Genomic DNA, 22,289 nt, shown 5'->3' on the forward strand with positions numbered 1-22,289 from the left:
GAAATGCATTATAATGTGGATGACTATTTGTGCAGCCATGTACAAACACAACATTGAGCCAATTTCACAATAACTGCAGTCTAGATTGAGACTTCCCAGTAGGAGTGTGATGGTCCTTTCCACAGCAGCTCTGGGATGTAAAAGCAGAATTCACATCTATAAAATAATTTACCCTGCTGTTAGAAAAGTTTGAGATGTAACATAAAAGTAAATTAATATAAATAAACGTACAGTTAAAGAAACACACACACATACATATACACCCCTCCCTTGTGGCCCCTGCCTCGTGACGTAGGAGTCGCATTTAAAAGACTCTGGATAGCCGAGAAGAGCGCACTTTCACATAACACTGCGAGTGTTGCAGGAGTTCTCACTGTGAGCACGGATTATAATTATTTTAAACGTGGTGACATGGAGATGACAGACTTCACAAACATAAAATAACAACGGTTTCTATAGCTAAGAAAAGGTTGTGTCTCGCTTTAACTGGGATGAAAACTGTTATAATAATATTAAGAGAGAGAGAAGCTGGCGCGCTCACTGAAGTGAACCAGAAAAGGGGATAGGCGATGCGTTTAGGTAACAGGTGGGACTCCATAGTTAGTATATACTGTAGCCTTTTTTTTATCCCGTGTACTAGTAGCCTATATGCCATTTTCTAGGATCTAGGTGCCAGCTACCTGCTCTCAACATCATTGGAGGAATGTGCGTTTGGAAACAACATGAGGCGAACAGGTCGCATGTCACCAAGGAAAAAGCATGGACACAGAAAACTTAAGTAAGCAATGTGACCAGTCCTAATTATCAATAAGGCTCCAGAGTAAAGACAAGCTCTGATGAATGGACCGCAGGATGTTTTCTGGTGAGGCTGGTCTGAATTACAGCTTCAACCTGAGCGATGACCGGGGGCTGGAGGACACGGCGGCGGGAAGGGCGAAACTCTCCCCCACGGGCTTCGTAGTGCTGTCCGTGGTGCTGGGCTTCATCATGACTTTCGGTTTCCTGAACAACTTCGTTGTCCTGCTTCTCTTTTGCAAATTCAAAAAGCTGCGAACACCGGTCAACATGCTGCTGCTGAACATCAGTGTCAGCGACATGCTGGTGTGTTTGTTCGGCACAACGCTCAGTTTCGCCTCCAGTATTCGTGGAAAGTGGCTGCTGGGTCGCAGCGGCTGCAGCTGGTACGGCTTCATCAACTCTTGCTTTGGTAAGCTCAGTTACATTTCCAAACACTGTGCAGATACCTGAGGAAAAAAACAACAAAAAACACTTTTTCGACTCATATGTTTGAGGAAAGTAATTGCAAGTATCCCTGTGTTAGAGGGTACATAGCCTACTTCTTTACAAATACTTAACACGTTTTCTTATAAATAATCAAGATCCTGCATCAATAGAGGGTACTTTTGATGTGTAATTGCCAGAAATAAGGCAGCTATTTATAGATAGACATAGAGATAGAGATAAATCATGGTCTTTTTTATCACAATATAGTGATATAGTATATTTTCTGGAAACTCAACTGAAGATTTATTTATAGATAAAATAACAGAGTGGCATCTTTGCTATTTCGAAACATAACAATACATAACAACTAGAGATATTAAAGGAATATCTACCTCATTATAAACAATGGCAAAAAATGTCAAAATTACTGACGGTTGACACATTTCCATAATTTCACTGCATATAATCTTAATAAAACACTAGGTTGCTATATCCGGTGTTGCAGTACAACAGGCACTGTGGGGACTGATAGGGATTGATGCGTTAATGTTTCTCAAAGTGGATCATGGCCGTGTCTCTGCGCACCATCTGTTTAATTACTTAACTGAGGTAATTGAAGATGAACAAGAATAATGTTATTTCTGATAGTTGCTTCTTTGCTGGAGGTACAAAGGACGCCTAGTGAAGGAGCTGTAATGCTTACGACCTGATACATTTAAAGTGGCAGCTGAATTGTCATGAACATACAAATGTTTTCATGGATTAAGACAATCTAAATTTAAGTGCATAAGAACGAGAGCCTTTGGGGATGAGTGATGACTTTTAGAATGATTTCAAAGAACAAGATTAATAAGCCAAATGCATTTTATCCAGCCAGCACCATTGTTCACTTTCCTTTGACCTTTTTCAGCCAACTGCAAAATCCTCCACAGAACATGAAATATCAGATTTGTACAGTATATGCGTCACACTATTTATGACCTCTCACAGGCCTCTTTAAAAAGGAAACAACATGAGAGGTTTTGCTTTAATGCAATAGCTGATTGTTCTGGGCAAACATCCTCTTCACCTTATGTGAATAAACCCCTTTGTGCAAGGATGAGTGCCAGTATCCATGTTTTCATATTTTACTGAAACACCTGAATTAATTTAACTGTTTGTCACACAGAGAAAAAAATCACCATCTTTATGCAGTCAATCTGGGCTTTTCAGTGGTGTCACATGTTGTTCAATACAACCATTAGAAGGTGGTGTGAAAATCGAAGAAATTGAATGCATTGATCCTAATAATGCCTTAATCACATAACCTTTGACCTGTGAAGTAACTCATTGACTCATTGATTCTTGTAGTTTCCAGTTGTTATCTTAGATGGCATATGGTCTCATGTCTTATATTTAGGAGGTGAAAATGTTATTGTACAGATATTTAGGCTGCCTCAGGACACACAAACACAACTGCGCACCAGACAGAAATGTTCCCTCTAACATCTGACTGGCTGATGAGGGGGCACATAAAACTGAGATACTGCTCAGCCAATCTTTCTACTGCCCTCTGATCAAGTGGAGCATGTGATGACCATGTGTGTTATTTGTGGCAACTGTCGTAGTATCATACTGTCTAGTGTCACTACTAATGATTATTTTCAGTATCGATTAATCTGTCAATTATTTTCTTGATTAATTGATTAGTTGTTAGGTCCATAAAATGTCAGAAAATGGTGAAAAATGTCAATCACTATTTCCCAGAGCCCAAGATGACATCTTCAAATGTCTTGTTTTGTCCACAACAGTCCACAACCCAAATATCTTCAGTTTACTGTCATAGAAGACTAAAGAAATCAAAAATATTCACGTTTGAGAAGCTGGAATAAGAGAATTTGGGCAAGTTTTTCCTTAAAAAATTACTCAAACCGCTTATAGTGCTCATGTCTCTCCAGGTCAAATTGATCACTATAAGCGGATGATTATGATAACCACATTTTTTTCTTTTCCTTTATTTCTCATGCAGATTTTCATCTAACTGACATTTGTATAATTCTTACATGATATAAAGTAATGAAACAGACAGCTTTGCTATTTACTGAATTTTATTGACTGTTTCAAAATCAAGCGGCAACCTCTGGGGCTGAAATGAAGCCAATGTGGAAATGCCAAAAACTGCAGTTCCGTAAATGGCCACTTGAGGCTGGCTCCAAAAGCAAGTCAATCCCCATAGACCAACTTTACAGCAGAAATAAACATGTTTACAGCCTGATACAATGGATTATAACTCACCCGTTTAGATTTTATTAAGCCGTAAAGTTATGCATAATTAAGGATGTGGCCGCTTTGAGTGACAGGTTGCTAGCCGCCAGGTGGCTTGTTTCAGCAACCAGGCTTCATTTGATCCGCCACCTCTTTGCCCATTTTGGATTAGCCAGGTGTTAGGCAGAGTCAGGCACTGCCAAGATGGCAACGGCTGGAGCGGCCCACTTTGAGCTTCAAAACCACTCTTCAGAAACCAATAGGTGACGTCAAGGTAACTACATCCATATTTTTTACAGTCTATGTTCAAAATACAGGACAGCTGTTTCGAACGCTAGTTGATTTGCTGCTGCATCTCATTGGCTTGTTTTTGGCAGTTTATCATAAGCTTCAAGAAGACTACATTTTTCACTGAGAGACATTCTCTTTCCTGTCATGCACATTGAAAGTGCACGCAGCACCAGTCTCAGGTAACTAGCCGGAAGCAGACGGGTTACTGCAAGGCAATAATGGTGCCACAGACGCTAAGTACATATCATACGTGTATCATGGGAGTAAAGTAAAAAGAAACTAGAATAACTGTAGTTTTAAATCTTTTTTCATATGTTGTCATGTATGAAAAGACCCAAAATGAACACTGGAAGCGGACTACTTGATTACTATAAACAAATTATTTCAACAGCATTTGTATAGGAATGATTCTGTCCTGAGCTTTTTGATCCATATAAGCAGTTGATCACTGTAACTGTGATCACTATAGGCAGTTTCCACTGTAGTTGGAGATTAATTTAATAGTTTGCAACTAGTCGATTAACTGACTAATCGTTGCAGCTCTAATACTGTCAAACAGTTTCACTAGAAAAGGAGAGCAGACTAATCTAGTCATGCTGGACAAAGTTAATTAAGACACTTTTTTATCGTTTCAGTTTTTCTACTCATGCTGCCTCATGTCTACAGGTTCATCTTGTGGTGGGATGTGTGCAAACTAGGGATGTGCAGAGAGCCCAGTATTTGTGTTTGTATCTGTATTTGTTGAGGCAGCAAAATTATTTATATTTGTGTTTGAATAAAAGTAGAAATAGGTGCAAAAATCCAGTTTTTGTATTTATTACGCTTTTAATTTTAGGATATTAAAGTGTTAAAATAAGTGTTTATAAATAAATTACCTTACGAAGGAGGTCCCCACACCAGAACTCAAGTCTCCCAGATCATAGAAGACTGCATTGACTCCTGAGATAAACCAAGTGCATTGCCAATGAGCAGACATACTGTGTAATGTAAGCACTTTGTGTCAGTAGCTCAGCTTTATCTCTGGGGAACACCACCAACTCTGGGAATGATGTCCAAATAAGGAAATGTGCGTCATGTAGCAGGTGGATGTGACCTAGTTGAGACCTGCTGATACATGTAACAGCAGAGCAGGGGAGAGAGTCTGAGATAGCGATGTAACTGACCTGCGCACTGGTATCTAACATGTTTTTTTTTTCTTCCCGAAAACAAATAATCTTTAAAATATTTGTACGAAATAAATGTTTGTAAAAAAAACAAAACACTATTTGTGCTTTGCCAAATAACGTATTTGTATTCAGGCTCACCCCTATTGCAAACGTTCATTTGTTTTCATGTGTGTGTCTGTCAGTGCTAGCGTTACAGTGTGCTTCATTTTGCTAATGTTACCTCAGTTTCTTTGGTGTGTTGGGCTAGCATTTCATAATGTATCATGTGTTTTTGTTCACAAACCATGTAATGTTATTTCCCCCAACCCAACAGCTAAAACTGGCTCCCGTTCTGATGGTTTTAAGCTGGAGAATCCTTCGGAGCTCCTGTGCATTGGCCCAAGTACAAGCACTCCTCAAACCCCCTCCCGCCAACAGCAAGATGCTATTGATGCTGATTCAGGCAAACTAACACTTTAAACACAAACAAAGCATTGCAGCCCTTCCTGAAACTGTACCCAATAATTCAATGTTACAATTTGACTACATTGTTTGACTCACTATGACTATTTGTAGCTTACTTCAATGTCGATGGTTATGTATTTTACCCTCATGTCCTCATTTAACTGTACAAACAGACAAACACATACACTAGATACTTCACTCAACTCATATGCTGGCAGTTACTGCAAAAACTGCTAATTTCATCCGACATACTGAGGTGGATACTCAAGGGCAATACACACTACACTACACATTTCAGGTCCTGTTGTTTTCTTGAATGCTTCAGCATATTTTGTATTCGTCTCTTGTCTGTCTCTAGTCATCCATTATACATACACACTGGTTGTAGGAATGTTAATAGATAAACTGCACCATGCCAATGCTTGTTCATTTATTTTTCCTTCTTATCTTTTTCTCCCTTTTTTATTATCATTTTTAATGTTTACTTCTGTCGTCACAGTTTCACCACCCTCCGCTCATCTCCGTGCATGTTTTATCGCGTTTCCTTCTGTTTTTCACCCACTGTGTAACGTTATGCTTCACCAATTTTTAAAAAAAAAACATATTAATAGCGAGGAATGGACATTTTATGAGTAAAATTAGGATTTAATAATTCAAACATTCAGCTGCTATTTAATTTGACTTTGTTCCCCTCTCAACTCCTGTATTGTGCTGTAGGCACTCAGCACTCACTATTAGCCTATATAGAAGACTTGACTGAGCATGGTACTCAATATTGGAGATGCCAGGGGAGGTCACGTAACCTGCAGAGAAGATGACTGCTTGATGCTTTCACTCCTGCCCTTTCCACCTCCTTCTGCTAAACAAACTATAAACAAACTACTTTTATTTCACCCTTCTGATCCTGCATACATTCTCTAGCAACTCAGTGTCCTCAATGTCGCATACCAGATCCACCAAATGACCAGCCATCCACCAAAACAGCAACAATGAGACTCTCAACAAGCCCAAAGCTGGAAGCAGCGAGCTAGCAGCCATGATAGCTGCCGCTATGGAAGAACAATGCCTTTTCATTTAATGGAAATAAAAGACTGACCTGGTTAATTGTACCGAGGACATGCAAAAACTCTGTGCTGGTGCAAGCTGAAAAACACAATACTAAGCCAAGCTAACCTGCAAACATTGAAGCTAAACTAGAAGACCGTAGTCAGCGAGACAACCTACGTATTCTGGGGATATTCGAGGAAGCCAAAGGTACTAATGCTATCCAGTACATTTCCTTCAATATCCCTAAACAGCTTTCCCATTCCCAAATCTCTGCATCAACTTCTCTATCTCATATTATCATATTAGTGGTTAACCCTTCAGCTAGACAATACAGCTTCTTCTCCAATAGACATAGATCCTACTCATGTATTGACTACCTTTTCGTTTTCCAACCATTTCTGAAATATATGTTGTAACAATGTTTCCTTGCCCATTGTCTGACCATTCAGTCATATCGGTCAAACTTACCTTACTAAACACACCTGCTAAAGCATTGCATTAGCATTTCTATACCACTCTCTTGAAAAATACTGATTATTGTAAATATTTCAGGTGTGAACTTGATAAATTGCTTTTAATTTGAAGCAGTAAAGCAGGAAATGTTGGGTTTGCATCAGTGGTAACTTAACATGACTGATATGGCTGCCCCTCTGCAGGCTACTGAAAAGCTGGCCAATCAGAACATAGTGGACACATCAATAGGGGGGCCTTAAAGAGAGAGGAGCTAAGACTGCATGTTAAAAGACAGAGACTGAACTGAGGGGCTGCATAAAGGGCCAGTATGAGATAAATTCGTTTTTTGAACTGTGAATCATGGAAAGCTACTCACGTGGGGTACAAAAATAAAAATAAAGAGCTGGAAATGAGCATAATAGGTCCCCTTTAACTTCTCTCAGGATGTAGCTTCGCCTCATGCAGTCCTCTCATTGGATGCAAAACAGGCTTTTGATTGTCTGGAATGGGACGAGATGGTTGGTACTAGATAGATTTGGCTTGGGTCCAAAGTTCGCTTCATTAGCCTAATTGGGGGGGGGGGGGGGGGGGGGGGTAACTATGTACTCTTGGCCTTGTGGACTCATTTACGCATAGGTACTGGGAGTGCCATGGGGTGGCCTCATTCTGGAAAGTAATATTTTCTACCTCATCAGATTTACTAAGTACCCTGTTGTCCTAGGTTGCTGATTTTACGATACATCATCAATGGATCTGTCGGCCTCCAAATCTCATATTTTACTTACAAGTCTTATAGCCACAACAAAAAAAATGCTAGCTCTAAGACTGAATCCTTACCCATACACAATGACTGATGTGTTTTCTGAGCATACTACACAAGGAACAATCTACAGTATTATCCATGGGGCTAGAGAAAGCAGCAGATCTTAAACAGCTGCTGGCTTGAATATGTACAAGTATGGAATTATAATGTATGTAAGTGCACTTTGCTGTATTGTTGTAAATATATGAATCTATGTACTATGTAATGTAGAACTATCATGGGATGGGATGGGAGGGGAGGGAACTGGTCGCTGGGATGGCCTTTTTCATTCCTAGTGGGGGTAGTAATACTCTGATACTTCGTGTTTGTTATTGCAATGATATTATGACTGCAGGATCTGACACCAAACTCTGTGGTGTCAGAGATATATGCTGCAGCACATACACTCGAGTATACATATCTGGAATAACAAAGTTAACTGAATTCAGCAGGTATAATTGCCTTGAAGGACAGGGAAACTGTCAATAAGAACATAAAGAGCCCTCACTCAACCTTTATGTCAATATAAAAACGTAATATTGAATATACCTTCTTTTACATCTTTATGTCTTCTGCTTATTTTTCTACTGTCGTGAACACTGTGTATCACATTGACATTCACTGTGAGAATTAAATTAGTGTTTGCATCTGCATATAAGTAACAGTATTTGCACTTTGTTGGTGTACAATGATTTTCTATTTCCCATCCTTTACATACAAATAAATGATACAGGTAAATAATTTTTTAATCAAATTTTAATTAAAACACAAAGCTTCACCTGTGAAAGTGAGAAAACCTCTGCCTGTAGGTGTATCTTAGTTGTATTATACTAGACATGGACTACATATGGACTCTATTTGTCCATGTGAACTACTAAATGTCCTTTTATTTGCTCAAGGCCAAACTTCCTTACAGTTAGTAATACAAATATAAACACGTACACACGTTTGCAAGGAATTTTGCATCGTATTTCACAGTGGTCGTACTTTACTTGGATGAAGTACATAAGGTATATTATGTGTTCATAAATACCTACCATCCAGCACAGTTGCATCATCCAGTGCATTTTATTCACCCCAGCAGTGGCCTTGTTAAAAGCACCATAGTCAGTTTTCATATGCCCAATCATGCATGGCTACACTTTCATGTGGATAAGGATGGCTGAGTGCTTTGATTAAACTGCAAACAACCATATTAATGCCTGACTTGGGTTTTTCATTTCCTCTAAATAAATCTCCCTGCCACCCTGTTGTCTTTCCTTTAGATGAGATAGCAGAGACCATCCTGGTGGCCTTGTGGTTAAGATGCGTATTATATAACTGCAGTGTTCCTGGTTCGACTCTGACCATGAACCTTTATTGCATGTCATATCCTTCTCTATCAGCTTGTTTCCTGTCATCCTCTATGCAGTGAATGGTGCAATAAGAGCAAAAATGCCCCCCAAAATTTGTCTTGAAAAATTTCAATTATTGAAATGGCTATCACTGTTTATTGTAACACTCTGCTACATGTAAGCTGTCTTGCTTTTTCATCTGTGGCATGAAGGGAAAATTGTTTTGATGACAGATTTTTCAGCAATTACAATAGTGTAACTTGTGTAGCTAACAAAAATCACAATAATAATAATGCATAAGATGCGATACAAAGTGCTTTACATAAAAACATGCTAAACACAAAAACATCGTACGTCAATGTCAACTCCTTTACTACCAATGTGACTGCTTTCATGCAGCTTGGAAATGTTACTAGGTCCTAAGCAGGCAGGCTTTATGGAAAATCACCTGGGATCCTTTTAAAATATTGCACAGATTGGCCGAGCTTTTACAGATTACAGTGTACATTGTGGGAGAAATGCATAACACAGTTGGTCCAGACATGAACTTCTACTCTTAGAACTACTATTATTACAAAGTGTGCATAATGATGAACATATATGAGGGAGTAGGGCTGTCATGTATTTTTAAGCAGTTAAAACCTGAAAGTTGCAGATGGTTTAGTGAAAAATAATTTCAGTAAAATTGAGATGAGAACGACAAATAGATGCCATAGAAATATAGAATAAAAACTGATCGTCTGTTGGGTTCTCTTTTCCAGCCATTCAACAAAAGCTAATTATGATACATGAGAGTAGAATGAAGAGTTGATTAGTCGAAATATACATATATATTATTTTTTATTTTAGTATATCACACAGACAGATGGTATCATGGTGAACAACTGACTGGAGCAACATGTTTGGAATAGTAGTGAGCCATTCTGTCCTGTCATGGAGAGATTAAACATCATAGGTTATTGTAATAGTGTAAGAATATTACCTTGTTGTATTTTCATTTTAATTTGGTAGATTTACCGCAAGCATCGTGGCTCTTAAAGCCATGAGAAATGCTTGCAGTCGTGCTATAATCTATAATTTTCTCTTTCAATTAAATGGTTATGGACAGGATAAACATTTGATTCAGTCTTGATAGTTTACAAATTTTGACATGTGGTTAATGACATCCAGATTAAATCCATATTAATTCCAGTCAGACAAACTAATTCCATTATTAATTCTGCCTGTCAATGGTGATGATTATCAACATTGTATAATAGTATTAGCTTATTTCCAGCTGGTGAATGATGTGTTGACGTAGTCTTTGGCACAACTAGCTTGTAACACATCAAGATAATAAAAATGTTGTCATGCTGCTAGGAAATGTGAAGACCTATAATCATTATTTATAATGAAACAACAGATTTTAATTCCTTCAGTCTGGTAATGATAATCCTGAGAGAGAAACATAGGTGAAGTGGTTTCTCTTATTTGTTTTCCTCCAATAAATTAAAAAGTCCCCCTGTCCATCACACTGCATTTTCTATGTTGCACTATTAAGCCCTGTTTTGTTTTGTTAAGAATATGTGTAGCCTTCTATCAACCCAGAACAACCAGGATCCTCTCCGAAAATGTCCAGTTAGAAAGAACTCATGTTATGCTCTCGTGCAGTATGCACAAAATATGTTAAAGGACAGGATCACAATTTTTCAAGTCTATCCTAAAACAACACTCAGGTGCCCAAATGAATATTGACACGTTTTTCTTGCTCTAATCATTCCTCCTGTTCATACTGACTATTAAGTTCTTCTGTGCAAAAGTGTATTTAAAAGTTGATTTGAAACTAATATGAGGCTTCAGTCATCCAAATTAGTCAAATCAAGTCAATATCTTGCAAGTTTTTTGTTTTTTTTTGTGCAAAATTTCCTCTTTCTGTTAAGATCCTTCCACTGCAGTGGACAGGAAAACACTGCTTATTGAAATACAAAGAGGCCCATTTTTTTCAGCACTGTAGTGTGACAAAAATAAAGAGAGAATGCTGTGACATGAAGTTAGATGCTAAAAAAACCTCTTTATAAAGTAAAGTGGTCTGTGATGTGACATGTGACATTCACAGAGATGATAGAGGAGAGAATATTATAGCCCACAGTAGGTGATGTTACTGTCAGCTGCAAGAGAAGATGAAGATGAAGAAAGATCCTGAAGCAGCTGTCACAGTGAGAGATGTTTCCTAACAACTACTGATATGTAGGCTATAATTGATCTGCCAAAATATCTCAGTAAAAATATAAATTTTGCATTAATTTTATTTTAATTATGTATTTCATTTTACTTGATTTCGATATCATATTTCAACTCCAAATTCATTCAGATATATATATAATATAATTCTAAGTCAAACAAGTGTTTCTTCCCCTGTGAAAATAGGCAGAGTCTGTTCATGACTCATACGACAGGTCTGGACCAATTTTGTTTGTGCCTAAGAGAAAATTCTAAGCACAGAAAAATTGGTGAATGCCTCAAATTTCCTTAAATCACTCATATGTGCTTCTTAAGGAGGAATCTGTTCATATGAGTGGTTCTAGCATGAGGCCCAGTGTGATTTGGCTCTATACTCTAACATGTCTGAAATGAAACAAGAATTATGTGGTTACAGTGCTTTTTTATGAGCATTTTATGATCTGCTGCCCCTTTGCTTAAGGTATCCTGTTTAGGCAACTGAAATGAAATTGTTGCCATAGAAATATAGATAAGGAGGCATTAAGAATATGGCACGATTACAAGATCAGGCCTTAAGGAAGTTTGATGTACACTCCTAGTTCCAGGAGGGCTGAAGGCTGTCACTTTATGAAATTGAAAGCGCTTGGGGGCTCTGTCACTTTGACTTTTTGGGCTCTTTATGAAGACTTAAAAATATTCTCTAGAGGTGTATAAATACAGAGGTGTATTTGTCGTATAGTGACATGATGGTAACTTCTAAATATGGTAATTTCATTCATTCATTTTATTCATTGCTATTTCCTTATAAACAAGAACCAAACACTCAAATTGATTAAACTACATTTTGAATATGATCCTCACTTTACTGTCCACAGAAATGTCTCTGTAATGTGATTTCAGTGTTGTTCCATTCCTCATACAGCACTTGAAGCCCTAAATCTTCTTTTACTCACACAGAGGTGATGTAAAGTGTAGTCTGTTAAGGTTCAGTAAATACTGCTTAGAGTGGACATTGGAACTGAGTATACAGGCTTGACACACACTCCTGCAAAGTCCTTTGGGGGTTGCTTGGGGCTGTAGGAGTGAAAAGTGGTTTGTGGATGAGTGATTGAACCCTTTCTATACACTTTCTTTAAGCCTGCAATTAAGATGACGGGAAGAATAAGAGTAATGCCTTGTTTGTGTCATATTGGAGTTGTCATAATTATGAGTTTCCGACTTGTAAATTGAATTCACATCAACATCCAAGTTGTAATTACAACTGGGAAACAAGTAGTTTTCTGAAAGCTCCAATTTTTTCTGACTTGGCATTTAATAATACAGAAGTGCCTGAAAACCAAACAAATATGGATGTTTCACATTGGCCAAAGACTTTAGTTCAATGTCATTAAACTCAAATTTAATGGGTATGGTGTTATATTGTCAGTTTTGCATATGACATGAATGTGGCATTAATAAGAGCAAGTTTGTTCATTCTTGAACAAAGTGATGAATTGTCATGCCACTAACATCAGAATTAAGGTGTAAGATGTGCATTTACTGTTGCTTGGAGTCCAGACACAATCGCCAGTCTTCAGCATCCAAATCAAGTGCTCTGTACAACCACCGTTACAGCCATCCAACACATGCTTCACACTGCTACTGTTTGCTGTACTATAAAAATGTCCCACTACTTCCTCCTTTGGTGCTGAATATGAACATACTGTTTCAACATACAGCAGTTGTTTTTTTCTGGAGTAGAAAGTCTGTGCACAACAGTAGGGGCAAGAATGGGATGTCAGATATGATTTGTCAAGTAAAAGTTCATCACAGCGGGTCACTCTCCACAAGATCAGCATAGTTCATGTGTGATTTTGCACACACCTTTGCCCTTTTTTCCTTTAAAATACATCATAGATACATAAACCATCTTATTAGTGATTCTCAGGTGGAGAAACTACAAAGAGAGATCTTTTTTTCTAGGTTGATCTCATTACACTTTGCACTATGAATTTCATCTTCTGTATAGTGACATTTGTTCCGTATGCTGAGGCTTCTATAAGAGGAGGCTGTGTCAGCTAACACGCTGCCTTTCCAGCAGACTTTGATCTCACTTAATTACTTCTGGAACATTTGATATAAAAATGTTAAATGTGTGATTTTTTTTTTTTTTTACATCAAATTCATTACATCTTTTCTCTCCCTGTAAAATGGTTTCAAATGTTTGATGACTCATCTTGCACTCAGGGGTGTTTACAAAAGTTCATCCAATCAAATGTGACTTTGGGTGACTAGCTAGCCACACCGGTCATATAAAACTGCACTTCACCATTTGTGGGTTGTAGTAGCTAACAATATGGAAAAAGATAGGAAGAGTGTGTGTTTGGATATCAGCAGGCAAAAACTTTGTTTTCATTTCCAAAACAATGTGGTTGAGGTCTAATTCATTCACCTCTCCCTTGTCCTGCTCTTGATCTAACAACAAGTGAGGGAGGTGTGTGTGGTGCCAACAGTCAGCTCAGTTTCTCTCTGCATCTCTGTATCAAGCTAAACTAGAAGTCCCTCCCACATTTTAGCAATCCAATCAAATGCGAAGGATTTGATTTAACTGTACACCCTCTCGTAACTGTACACCGCCCAAGTATTCTGTTTTATTGAGGAAATATGTCACAGTACGGGCGCTAAAGACGCTCTAACTTCCGTTTCATGGGGCCTTTGACCTAACAAAACATAATTAATGACGCGTGTAGAATGTAAGTACATTACCCTTCAGAAATATGGCGTGAGATGTACAGGACCTCATTTTTATCACAATATATTTCTAAAGTTCTGTGCTTCAAGTCCTCTGTCTACTTGGTTTGAGTGTGGTTTCTCTTCTGTTCTGAGATCCAGGATTTTATGCCCTCTAACCCCCCATTCCTTAAATGCCAGATGGTAATATGGAGCATTTTGAACCATAGGTTACTGCAATATGACCACTTTCTATTTCCAATGTAAAGGACATTGTCTTTTTTTTTTTTTTGCAGATTTGTCATAGCAAAGGTTGGTAACATCATGATGCAGTGAAATAGGAAACATGAAAAGGGTCAAGAGCTCCAGAGAAAGGAAGATGGAGCAGATGGGTTTCAGGGTCGGAGTTGAATATGTCAGGCAGTGGCATGGCCAGGTCTATATGAGATGAGATTTACTATATTTGCTTGTCACGGCATTGGTAAAATAATTTGTTTTACTGCAGGTCTACTGCATTTAATTTCCACTGAGCCTGGTGGCTTATGGCAGAGAGAAGAGACTGTCTTCCCCACAAACAGTGGACTTTGCCCCAGGAGACCACTGTTCGCTTCCCGTTTCCCACCGTGAGATGGGACAGTTTTCAAAACTTAATTGCAATCATCTCCTAACCTTAACCCTGTGGTTTTTATTGTAGTCATGACGACAAAGGTCACCTAACTTTAAGGAAGTAGTAAGTTTAACTCACACCACATGTTTCTCTAACTTTAACAAAGTGATCATTTTAACCCAAAACCATCGTCTTTCCCTGAACCCAACCAAGTGTTTTTTTTGCCTAAACCTAACCAGACGGTAACCACAGTGTTGTCACATCATCAACGGCGCCAGATTAGAAAACACTACTATGTGTTGTTCTGGAGCGCACATGGTCAAACGGCCATCACGGTCTCAACAAAAAGTTGCTCTTTTTATTCACGTGCAGCACGCCACTCTCATGCATTTTTAGCATAATGGTTCATATTACATAAGACTCACCCTTAATGAAAATGACAAGGACAACCTGTAATCATGGTCTAACTGATTTTTGTTTTTGTCTTCTGACTGATTTAGAATGCAAAACAAAGAGCCCAGAATCACAAGACACATGAAAAGGGCTGGTGCTAGGACCCTGCGGGGACTGCTGCCACATCACAGTGTGTACACTCTGTGGAAACCAGTGAAACACTGCAGATGTGACTGTTGCCTCTGTGAGCCATAGATAAAAAAGGCAAAGAAACAGTATGATGGAAACACTTCATCATCATAATCGGCCCCATTGGTATTTAAGGGCCATGGTTCAAAATAGATGTTATATCATCTTTGTTGTGAAAAGGACCTAACAGTCACACAGCATAGAGGTCCACACACAGATGAGGATAAACAATTCACTGATCATTGCACCATTTATCAGGTCATCAAATATGATCTGGTGGAGACAGCGATATAAATAATTCAGTTAGGTGATTCTGGTTATGACGTAAGTCTACAATGTTTACTTGAAAAAAAAAAGTTTATCATTCATGCCCTGTGGTTGAAGGGTTTTTAGAGTTAAATGCTGTAATTATGTTGGTTCACCAGGTTTTCAGTGTTCTGTTTGGAAGTTTGGAAAATGGAAAAATGTTTTAATTACATTTGAAATCATTAAACTGCCACTGAAAAAGAATCCATATTTCTGCAAGTACGGCTTTTGTCCTCCTTAACTGCTAGAGAAGTTTTACCAATGTGAGCCACAGACAAGTGATCATGTGATATATTGCACTTGAGGTGATACATGTAATTACATTTTTATATTGTGTGTTAGCATTGGGATAAACAAAGATAAAGGTCCCACTGACTTTTTATCTTTTGCTTGAGGACAGCCAGCCTAAGGCAAAACATCACCAGTAAAGCCTGTTTTAAGACAGCTCTGATTTCAGTACAGTACATCTTCATTTCATTTCAGTGGTGATCAGGGCTTTCAGCTTTGCTTTTAAATAGTTTAATTGACTTAACTTTCCTGGATGGAAAAATGTTTTTCTTCATATTTTTATAGTCTTGCCACACTGTCAAATATTCAAAGGGAGTTCAGATATATTGTAAGTACAAGAGGACACATATACCTTGAGGAATATTATGAATGAGTATGATAAAAATGTTTACAGTGTCTGAAAAATTGCTCATAAAAAACAAAGAAATGGCATCATTTCTACAATACAACAAGCCCAGCTTATTATAGAATAGAGTCACTAAGATTGACACTGAGAAAAATAAGTGCATGTATTTGGCAATGATGAGCCAAATCCAATTAATTGCTCAATGATCAGTTATTAAGTGGAGTGACAGTAAAGGTCTCAGTATGCGTCACACGAAGGGCTTCAAAGAAAGGAATCGACTAGGGGATGAGGGAGGAGTGTGGGGACGGAGTGGTCAATGCTTATGTCACCCGGTGTGATAATCAGAGGCTTTCCTCCCAAGAAAAACAAGAGCATTACTAGTTTGAACAAATGTCCAAAAAAATGACATGTTTATGTTCAAGTGACTCTTCAGCAGCTATACTGCAAGAATTATGACACTTTAAAATGGGAGACCGCAGTTCATTTCCTGTTTCTTGCTGACAGTTAACATTGGTTTCTTTTATCAGTGACCACGGTCGTTCCCTAACTGTTACCCAAGTTGTTATTATTGTAACCATGATGACGCAGATCACAGATCACAGTTATTTTAACCCAAACCATGATATTCCCTAACCAAGTTGTTTTTGTGCCTAATCCTAACCAAACCATAGATCATAATAGTTTGATTTTTGAAATGACAATGTCGTCCTGCTGATAGGGGCGTCTAATCAGAAAACTAGAGTACATGGACTAACTGCGTATCTTGTCATTAAATTTTGAGGACTTGTTGTTGTGTAATCCATCACCATTTAAATCCTGACTGACTGCAGGTTTTATTTTAGATCAGACACACTAACACATTGTGATTGACACACACTGTCACAGATCTCTAACTGTCACTTTGACTGAGGTTGTATGGGAGGCAAAATAGTTGGAAACCTCAAATGGAGCACAGTAACCTACTGTATACATGGTCAGGAAGAGAATGAAAGCCAGAAGCGCTCTGGCAGTTTTCATCCTTGACTTACTCAGGTTGAGCCTTTAGGAATCTGGGAGGCATTATTGGATGCCTTCCTTAAGACAAGGAAATATGTTTTTAATAAGTCTTTCCAAGAGTATTATCATTTTAAACTCTACTGTCCCTCAAGACCTGCTTTTTAGTATTGTATAGTGCCCTGTTTCAAATGGAGCTCTCTTAGTATTTGTTCTGCAACATGTTATATGTTTTTGTGTCTTTTTTATGTATTGTTCAGCCAAAGACAATTTTCCACCCTGCTTGACAGTAAAGGTGTATTCTACTGTATTCTAATATGCCATTTACTTACAGCAGCCCATTCTCACCCCTCTGCCTTTCTTAGGTATTGTGTCACTGATTTCTCTGGTGATCCTCTCGTACGACCGCTACAGCACTCTGACTGTGTACAACAAGCGTGGGCCAAACTACCGTAAGCCCCTGATGGCCGTTGGGGGCTCTTGGCTGTACTCCTTGTTCTGGACGGTGCCTCCTCTGCTGGGGTGGAGCAGCTACGACATAGAGGGGGCAGGAACAAGCTGCTCTGTGTCCTGGACGGTTCGGACGGCCCAGTCGCACGCCTACATCATCTGCCTCTTCATTTTCTGCCTGGGTCTACCTGTCCTGGTGATGATCTACTGCTATGGCAGGCTGCTTTGGGCTGTCAAACAGGTAGAGAGACAGTGTGTTTGTGTGTGTGTGTGTGTGTGTGTGTGTGTGTAAATAATTTATGCTAAAAACTGCTCCTACACCAAAAATCTATCTTTTAAGTACAAACAAACAAACCCTGTAGGCTTGAGATGTAGCTAAAATAAGTTTGTAGTTTTGCTTATTCACAAAGAACAGCAGCTGCAGTCAGCTTGAATTTATTTCAGTTACAATGGTTTGAAAATAGTGTCCAATCTTTGAGGTGGAAAAAAAGGTCCAAACATCCTCGGAAACTGCATCAAAAATGAATGAACGCATGAACACCCTCCAGGGATGTCACGCTTGTCTCTTGCCCCACAGTGAGAGAGGGTGATATATCCCAAAATCGAAGTTAGTAACCCAGACATATAGGGTTTGTTCCCCCATCCATTCAGTTTGACTGCACAGCTGAAAACACACCTGATAAATTGTTTCAGGGTGGGCAGCTAGCCGTTGTTGAAAGCTGGGATACATCTTGAGAGGTTTTCTTGCCATCTTACCATCCACATGTCCCATATAGCCAAGTTCAATCCATAGAGGGACCTCTTGGACAGGATGTTCAGTGAGTGGCTCTCTTTCAATCATAGCAAAATCTCACACACATCACTAGCAGAACTGAGGGAGGTTGACAGATGACATGAAGCAATGATGTGACATCAATGCAATTTTCAGCACAGCTACAATGAGGTTTGATTGAGTTGAGTTTTCTGGCTGAATATGTCAACAGTAAATATTAGGTTTAGGTGACAGTCCATAAATCAAGGAGATATCCATCACAGAGAAGTCAGTAGTACCACTTGAGAATGCAGCGCGGCCATGTTCACACTAGTTCATGCTTACAAACAAGCTGGTGGGCTTCAGTATCTGCATTTATCTGCTCAATTGTCTAACTTCAATAAAAGGAAAAAGAAATTACTTACTACTTCACTTGGGATTGTGAAAATCAGTTTGGAAAAAAAAGGCATTCGCTACTTAAAGTTGTTTTTAGGGAAGCAGGATAAGGGAAGTAGTTTACTGTGGCTGCTCTAAAACTATCAACAGTAGTCTTTTCTGACTGCTTTATAGTGCAATAATGAAAAGAGTCGTGCTAGGACCCTGCAGATACTGCTTTTGCACAATGCAAGCATCCATGAGTGAACACATGCCCTGCAGAGAGGGTCAATACTCTTATCAGCTACAGATAAAGGAGGCATGAGGCAAACTGAGGAACTAAATATCTTTCAAATACATGAGATAAAATGAGTGAGTACTATGTGCATTACTTCCCAAAATAACTCAGGGACTGTACTGAACAAAAAAAAAAAAAAAATTATCTTAACAGTGTAAGTGGATCCATCTACAGGGACAATACGAGATTATGCAGCTTGACTACACGTTTAAAGTATTAATGGCAGCGATTGGTGCTTGGAGGTTTTTTGAGTTTTAGGGAGAGACATTTGTTTTCCTTGAGTAAATTCAATCCTTTACACTGGCAGTGATTTAAATTTATTCTCAGAGCAGAGGGGTTAGCAGGGCAGAGGATTATCACAGCATTACGTCTCAGAAAGATCAGCTGCTGTGACAAAGCCTAAGCCACTCAGACATCTCCTTGTTTCTTCAGTCGTTTTAATCCAACGTTTTTTTTTTTTTTTTAGTACTTCGGAAGTCAGTTTTTAAAGTGCCATACAAATAAAGATTATTAGTAGACGATTAGTAGTACAGCACACGAACTCAAACAGCCAATAAAACCTTTAAGATTGAGGAGTAAGTGTTGACACTGCTGTCATGCCCCAGTGGAGCACATTCCCCACTCCTACTGTCATCAGCAGACTTGTTCCATCCGAGCCAGATGGCTCTTTCCTAAATAAATCTTATTCTCTGTTCAGAATGACTCTGTGGTATCAATAAGCAGCTTTCGCAAAGTACTCTTCACTTATAATTGCCTCACATTAGCTGAATCAGTTTAATTTCAGTTCCATTAGCTTCGTTCAATCACTCTTTGAAACAATTACTTAGTTATAATAATTGTGACTCCACTGTTATTTAGTACTCAAACCATTTAATTCAGAAGACACGGTAAGAAGTCTAGTTTCTTTTCAGTTTTTATGATTAAATGACAGTGTTGTCATGGTAGCTTACAAAGTGCATCTTATTTTAATGAGTGCTGCATTTTACCATTTAAAAAGGCAGGTGCATGTCGGTGGTCATGAGGTTCCTGGACTTGGTTGGCTGAGAGTCTAAGATGTAGTGGAAAACTAGTGTCCTCTATGCTCATCCTGCCATCACACCTCTACTATTCTTCTCTTTTGAACTCGGAAAGAAAGGATGAAAATAGACATTAATAATGAGCAGGAGACTGTGGACATCACGTAACAGTGATGTTTACAGAGGCCGTGAATCAGGGAAATGGCTCCAGTGTCTTTAAATCAAAACACTCTACTGACAGTAGATATGTGATTTATAGCATGAGGGTCATTATTATGTAGCTCCATAAAGCCTTATCCTTTGGTGGGTAATGTATGTTCACACAATTTACAGAATCAGAAAGTGGTCCTTCAAAATTCTTGTTGAGTAAAGGCTCAATCTCATTCACTTGTGCATTCAGGAAAAGTTTCTGGAAGCTGGCTCTGGTCCAATTTACACCCTGGTTGTCATTAAAATTTAGGATAATATGCTGTAAGTGTGTGGTGGTCTTAAAAGAAATTACTGGGCTGAGTGGGTGATGTAGAGCATTAGAGAATGTCATGCAGCGAGCAGGGAAAACTCTACAACTCTTCTAATTTTCCCCAATAACATAAGAGTTGCAGGAGGGTGAAGAAAAGCCATTTGTGAGTGAAGAAGGGATGTTAGGATACCTTTAATGGGATTAGGATTACCATACAGTTAGATGGACTCTGATACACATTACTCAAGAGACAAATAGTGAAAGTACATTTGTTATATGTGTTTACTGGCAATTAGTGTAAGGGATTTTTTTAAACTGCTGTACCATTTTTATGCAAACACTCATATGCAGATTTTCCTATTAGTAGTCATTCTGTGTGCATAGCATAGGCATGCTGTATTGAAATCCTGCACTCAGTGACAAGGCTGAATTACCAGCTGCGAAAGGCTGCTCCAGGGGGCGTTCACTGCTTGTCAATTTTTTTTTTTTTTTTGTAATTTGATTAATTACAATTTTATAAGGAAATTTGCACAACTAAAGTACAAGGTGGGTCCTGCATTATTTCTTAATGGCCTCTGTCTCGCAGAGATTCCACCTGTCAAAATGTAGTCTTAATATCTTCATTGTTGTAGCTTATATTGTGCTCACATAGCTGACGAAACCTGGGGCCAGGTGGAATTATTCAGCACTTTGTGTGTCTTGTTCTTGATGGGAGACTAAACGTGACGGGCTATACACACAAAGCACAAAGGGAGGGAGGAAGGTCATTGATGATGTTGAGATCAGGGCTCTGTGGGGGCGATACCATCTGTCGCAGGACTCCTCTTTCTTCTCGTCATTGAAGATAGTTCTTTATGACTCTGGCTGTATGTTTAAGGTCGTTGTCACGCTGTAGAATAAATTAGTGACCAATCAGATGCTTCCTTGGTGGTATTGCATGATGGATAAGAATCTAAACATCTAAAGTGCCTGAAACATTTTCACATTACTGTATATATTGTACTTGTGGTTTTCCATTTCCCCACTCAATTACTTAGAAACCAGATCGACTTTAAATTACAGTATTTTCTTTAAGTATAGGCAATCATCAGGACGTGCACACACATCCATACAATCTTTGGGAGTGCTGGGTAAAAATAACCTGCACAGTCTTCTCGTTAATTTTCCTCCATACCTGAGGAACGGTTCATTTTCAAACATTGACACAAAGACTATAGTGTATGGCCGCTTTTGTTATTGTTGCATGATAATGAAGTTGAAAGCAGACGCTGATAAAAATGTTTTATAAGACAGACGTTACATTCATTATGTTTTTTTTCCCCATTTGAATTTGAATTATCAGTGTTGCTTCGTCATTCAGTGTCTCTCAGCAGCAGCCTCCCATGTAAGAGCATCCTTGAGTGCACAAACAAGCTTCAGTGCTTGTAAAGCATTGCATTTATTTTTCATGTTTGCAAGTTTTAAGACTCTGAAGGTTGATTTTAAATGGAAGGAAACCAGCAGCTGCCTGGAAGGTTGGAAATGAATCAAAAGTGTTATGCTTTAAAAGAGCCTCTTTTGAGTGGAGATGGACCTTAAACAGGATCTAAACTATCAAAAGGCATCTCAGCTTGATCTTTTTACTTTTGTGTCACCAACTCTCTCTGATTTTAATCCACAGGTGGGTAAGATCCGCAAGACTGCAGCCCGGAGGAGAGAGTATCACATACTGTTCATGGTTCTGACCACAGCAGCTTGCTACCTTTTGTGCTGGATGCCATACGGTGTCGTGGCCATGATGGCAACATTCGGCCCGCCCAATATCATCAGTCCTGTGGCCAGTGTGGTGCCCTCACTGCTGGCCAAGAGCAGCACAGTCATCAACCCTCTCATCTATATACTTATGAACAAACAAGTGAGTCAGC

General features: G+C 38.8%; 1 protein-coding gene across 1 annotated transcript in view; it reads left to right on the top strand.

Moving 5' to 3' along the window:
* The first annotated feature begins 271 nt into the window (after positions 1-271).
* tmtops2b (teleost multiple tissue opsin 2b) overlaps positions 272-22,289 on the top strand; it is a 29,753-nt gene continuing 7,735 nt past the window's right edge. Inside the window, exons 1-3 of the mRNA XM_044366158.1 lie at positions 272-1,207; positions 17,401-17,726; positions 22,046-22,279. Of these exons, the coding sequence (XP_044222093.1) occupies positions 841-1,207; positions 17,401-17,726; positions 22,046-22,279 (927 nt within the window). The 5' untranslated portion in view covers positions 272-840. The remainder of the gene's footprint in view (positions 1,208-17,400; positions 17,727-22,045; positions 22,280-22,289) is intronic.

This window comes from Thunnus albacares, chromosome 11, assembly GCF_914725855.1.
Source record: "Thunnus albacares chromosome 11, fThuAlb1.1, whole genome shotgun sequence".
In the NCBI taxonomy this organism is placed as follows: domain Eukaryota; kingdom Metazoa; phylum Chordata; class Actinopteri; order Scombriformes; family Scombridae; genus Thunnus; species Thunnus albacares.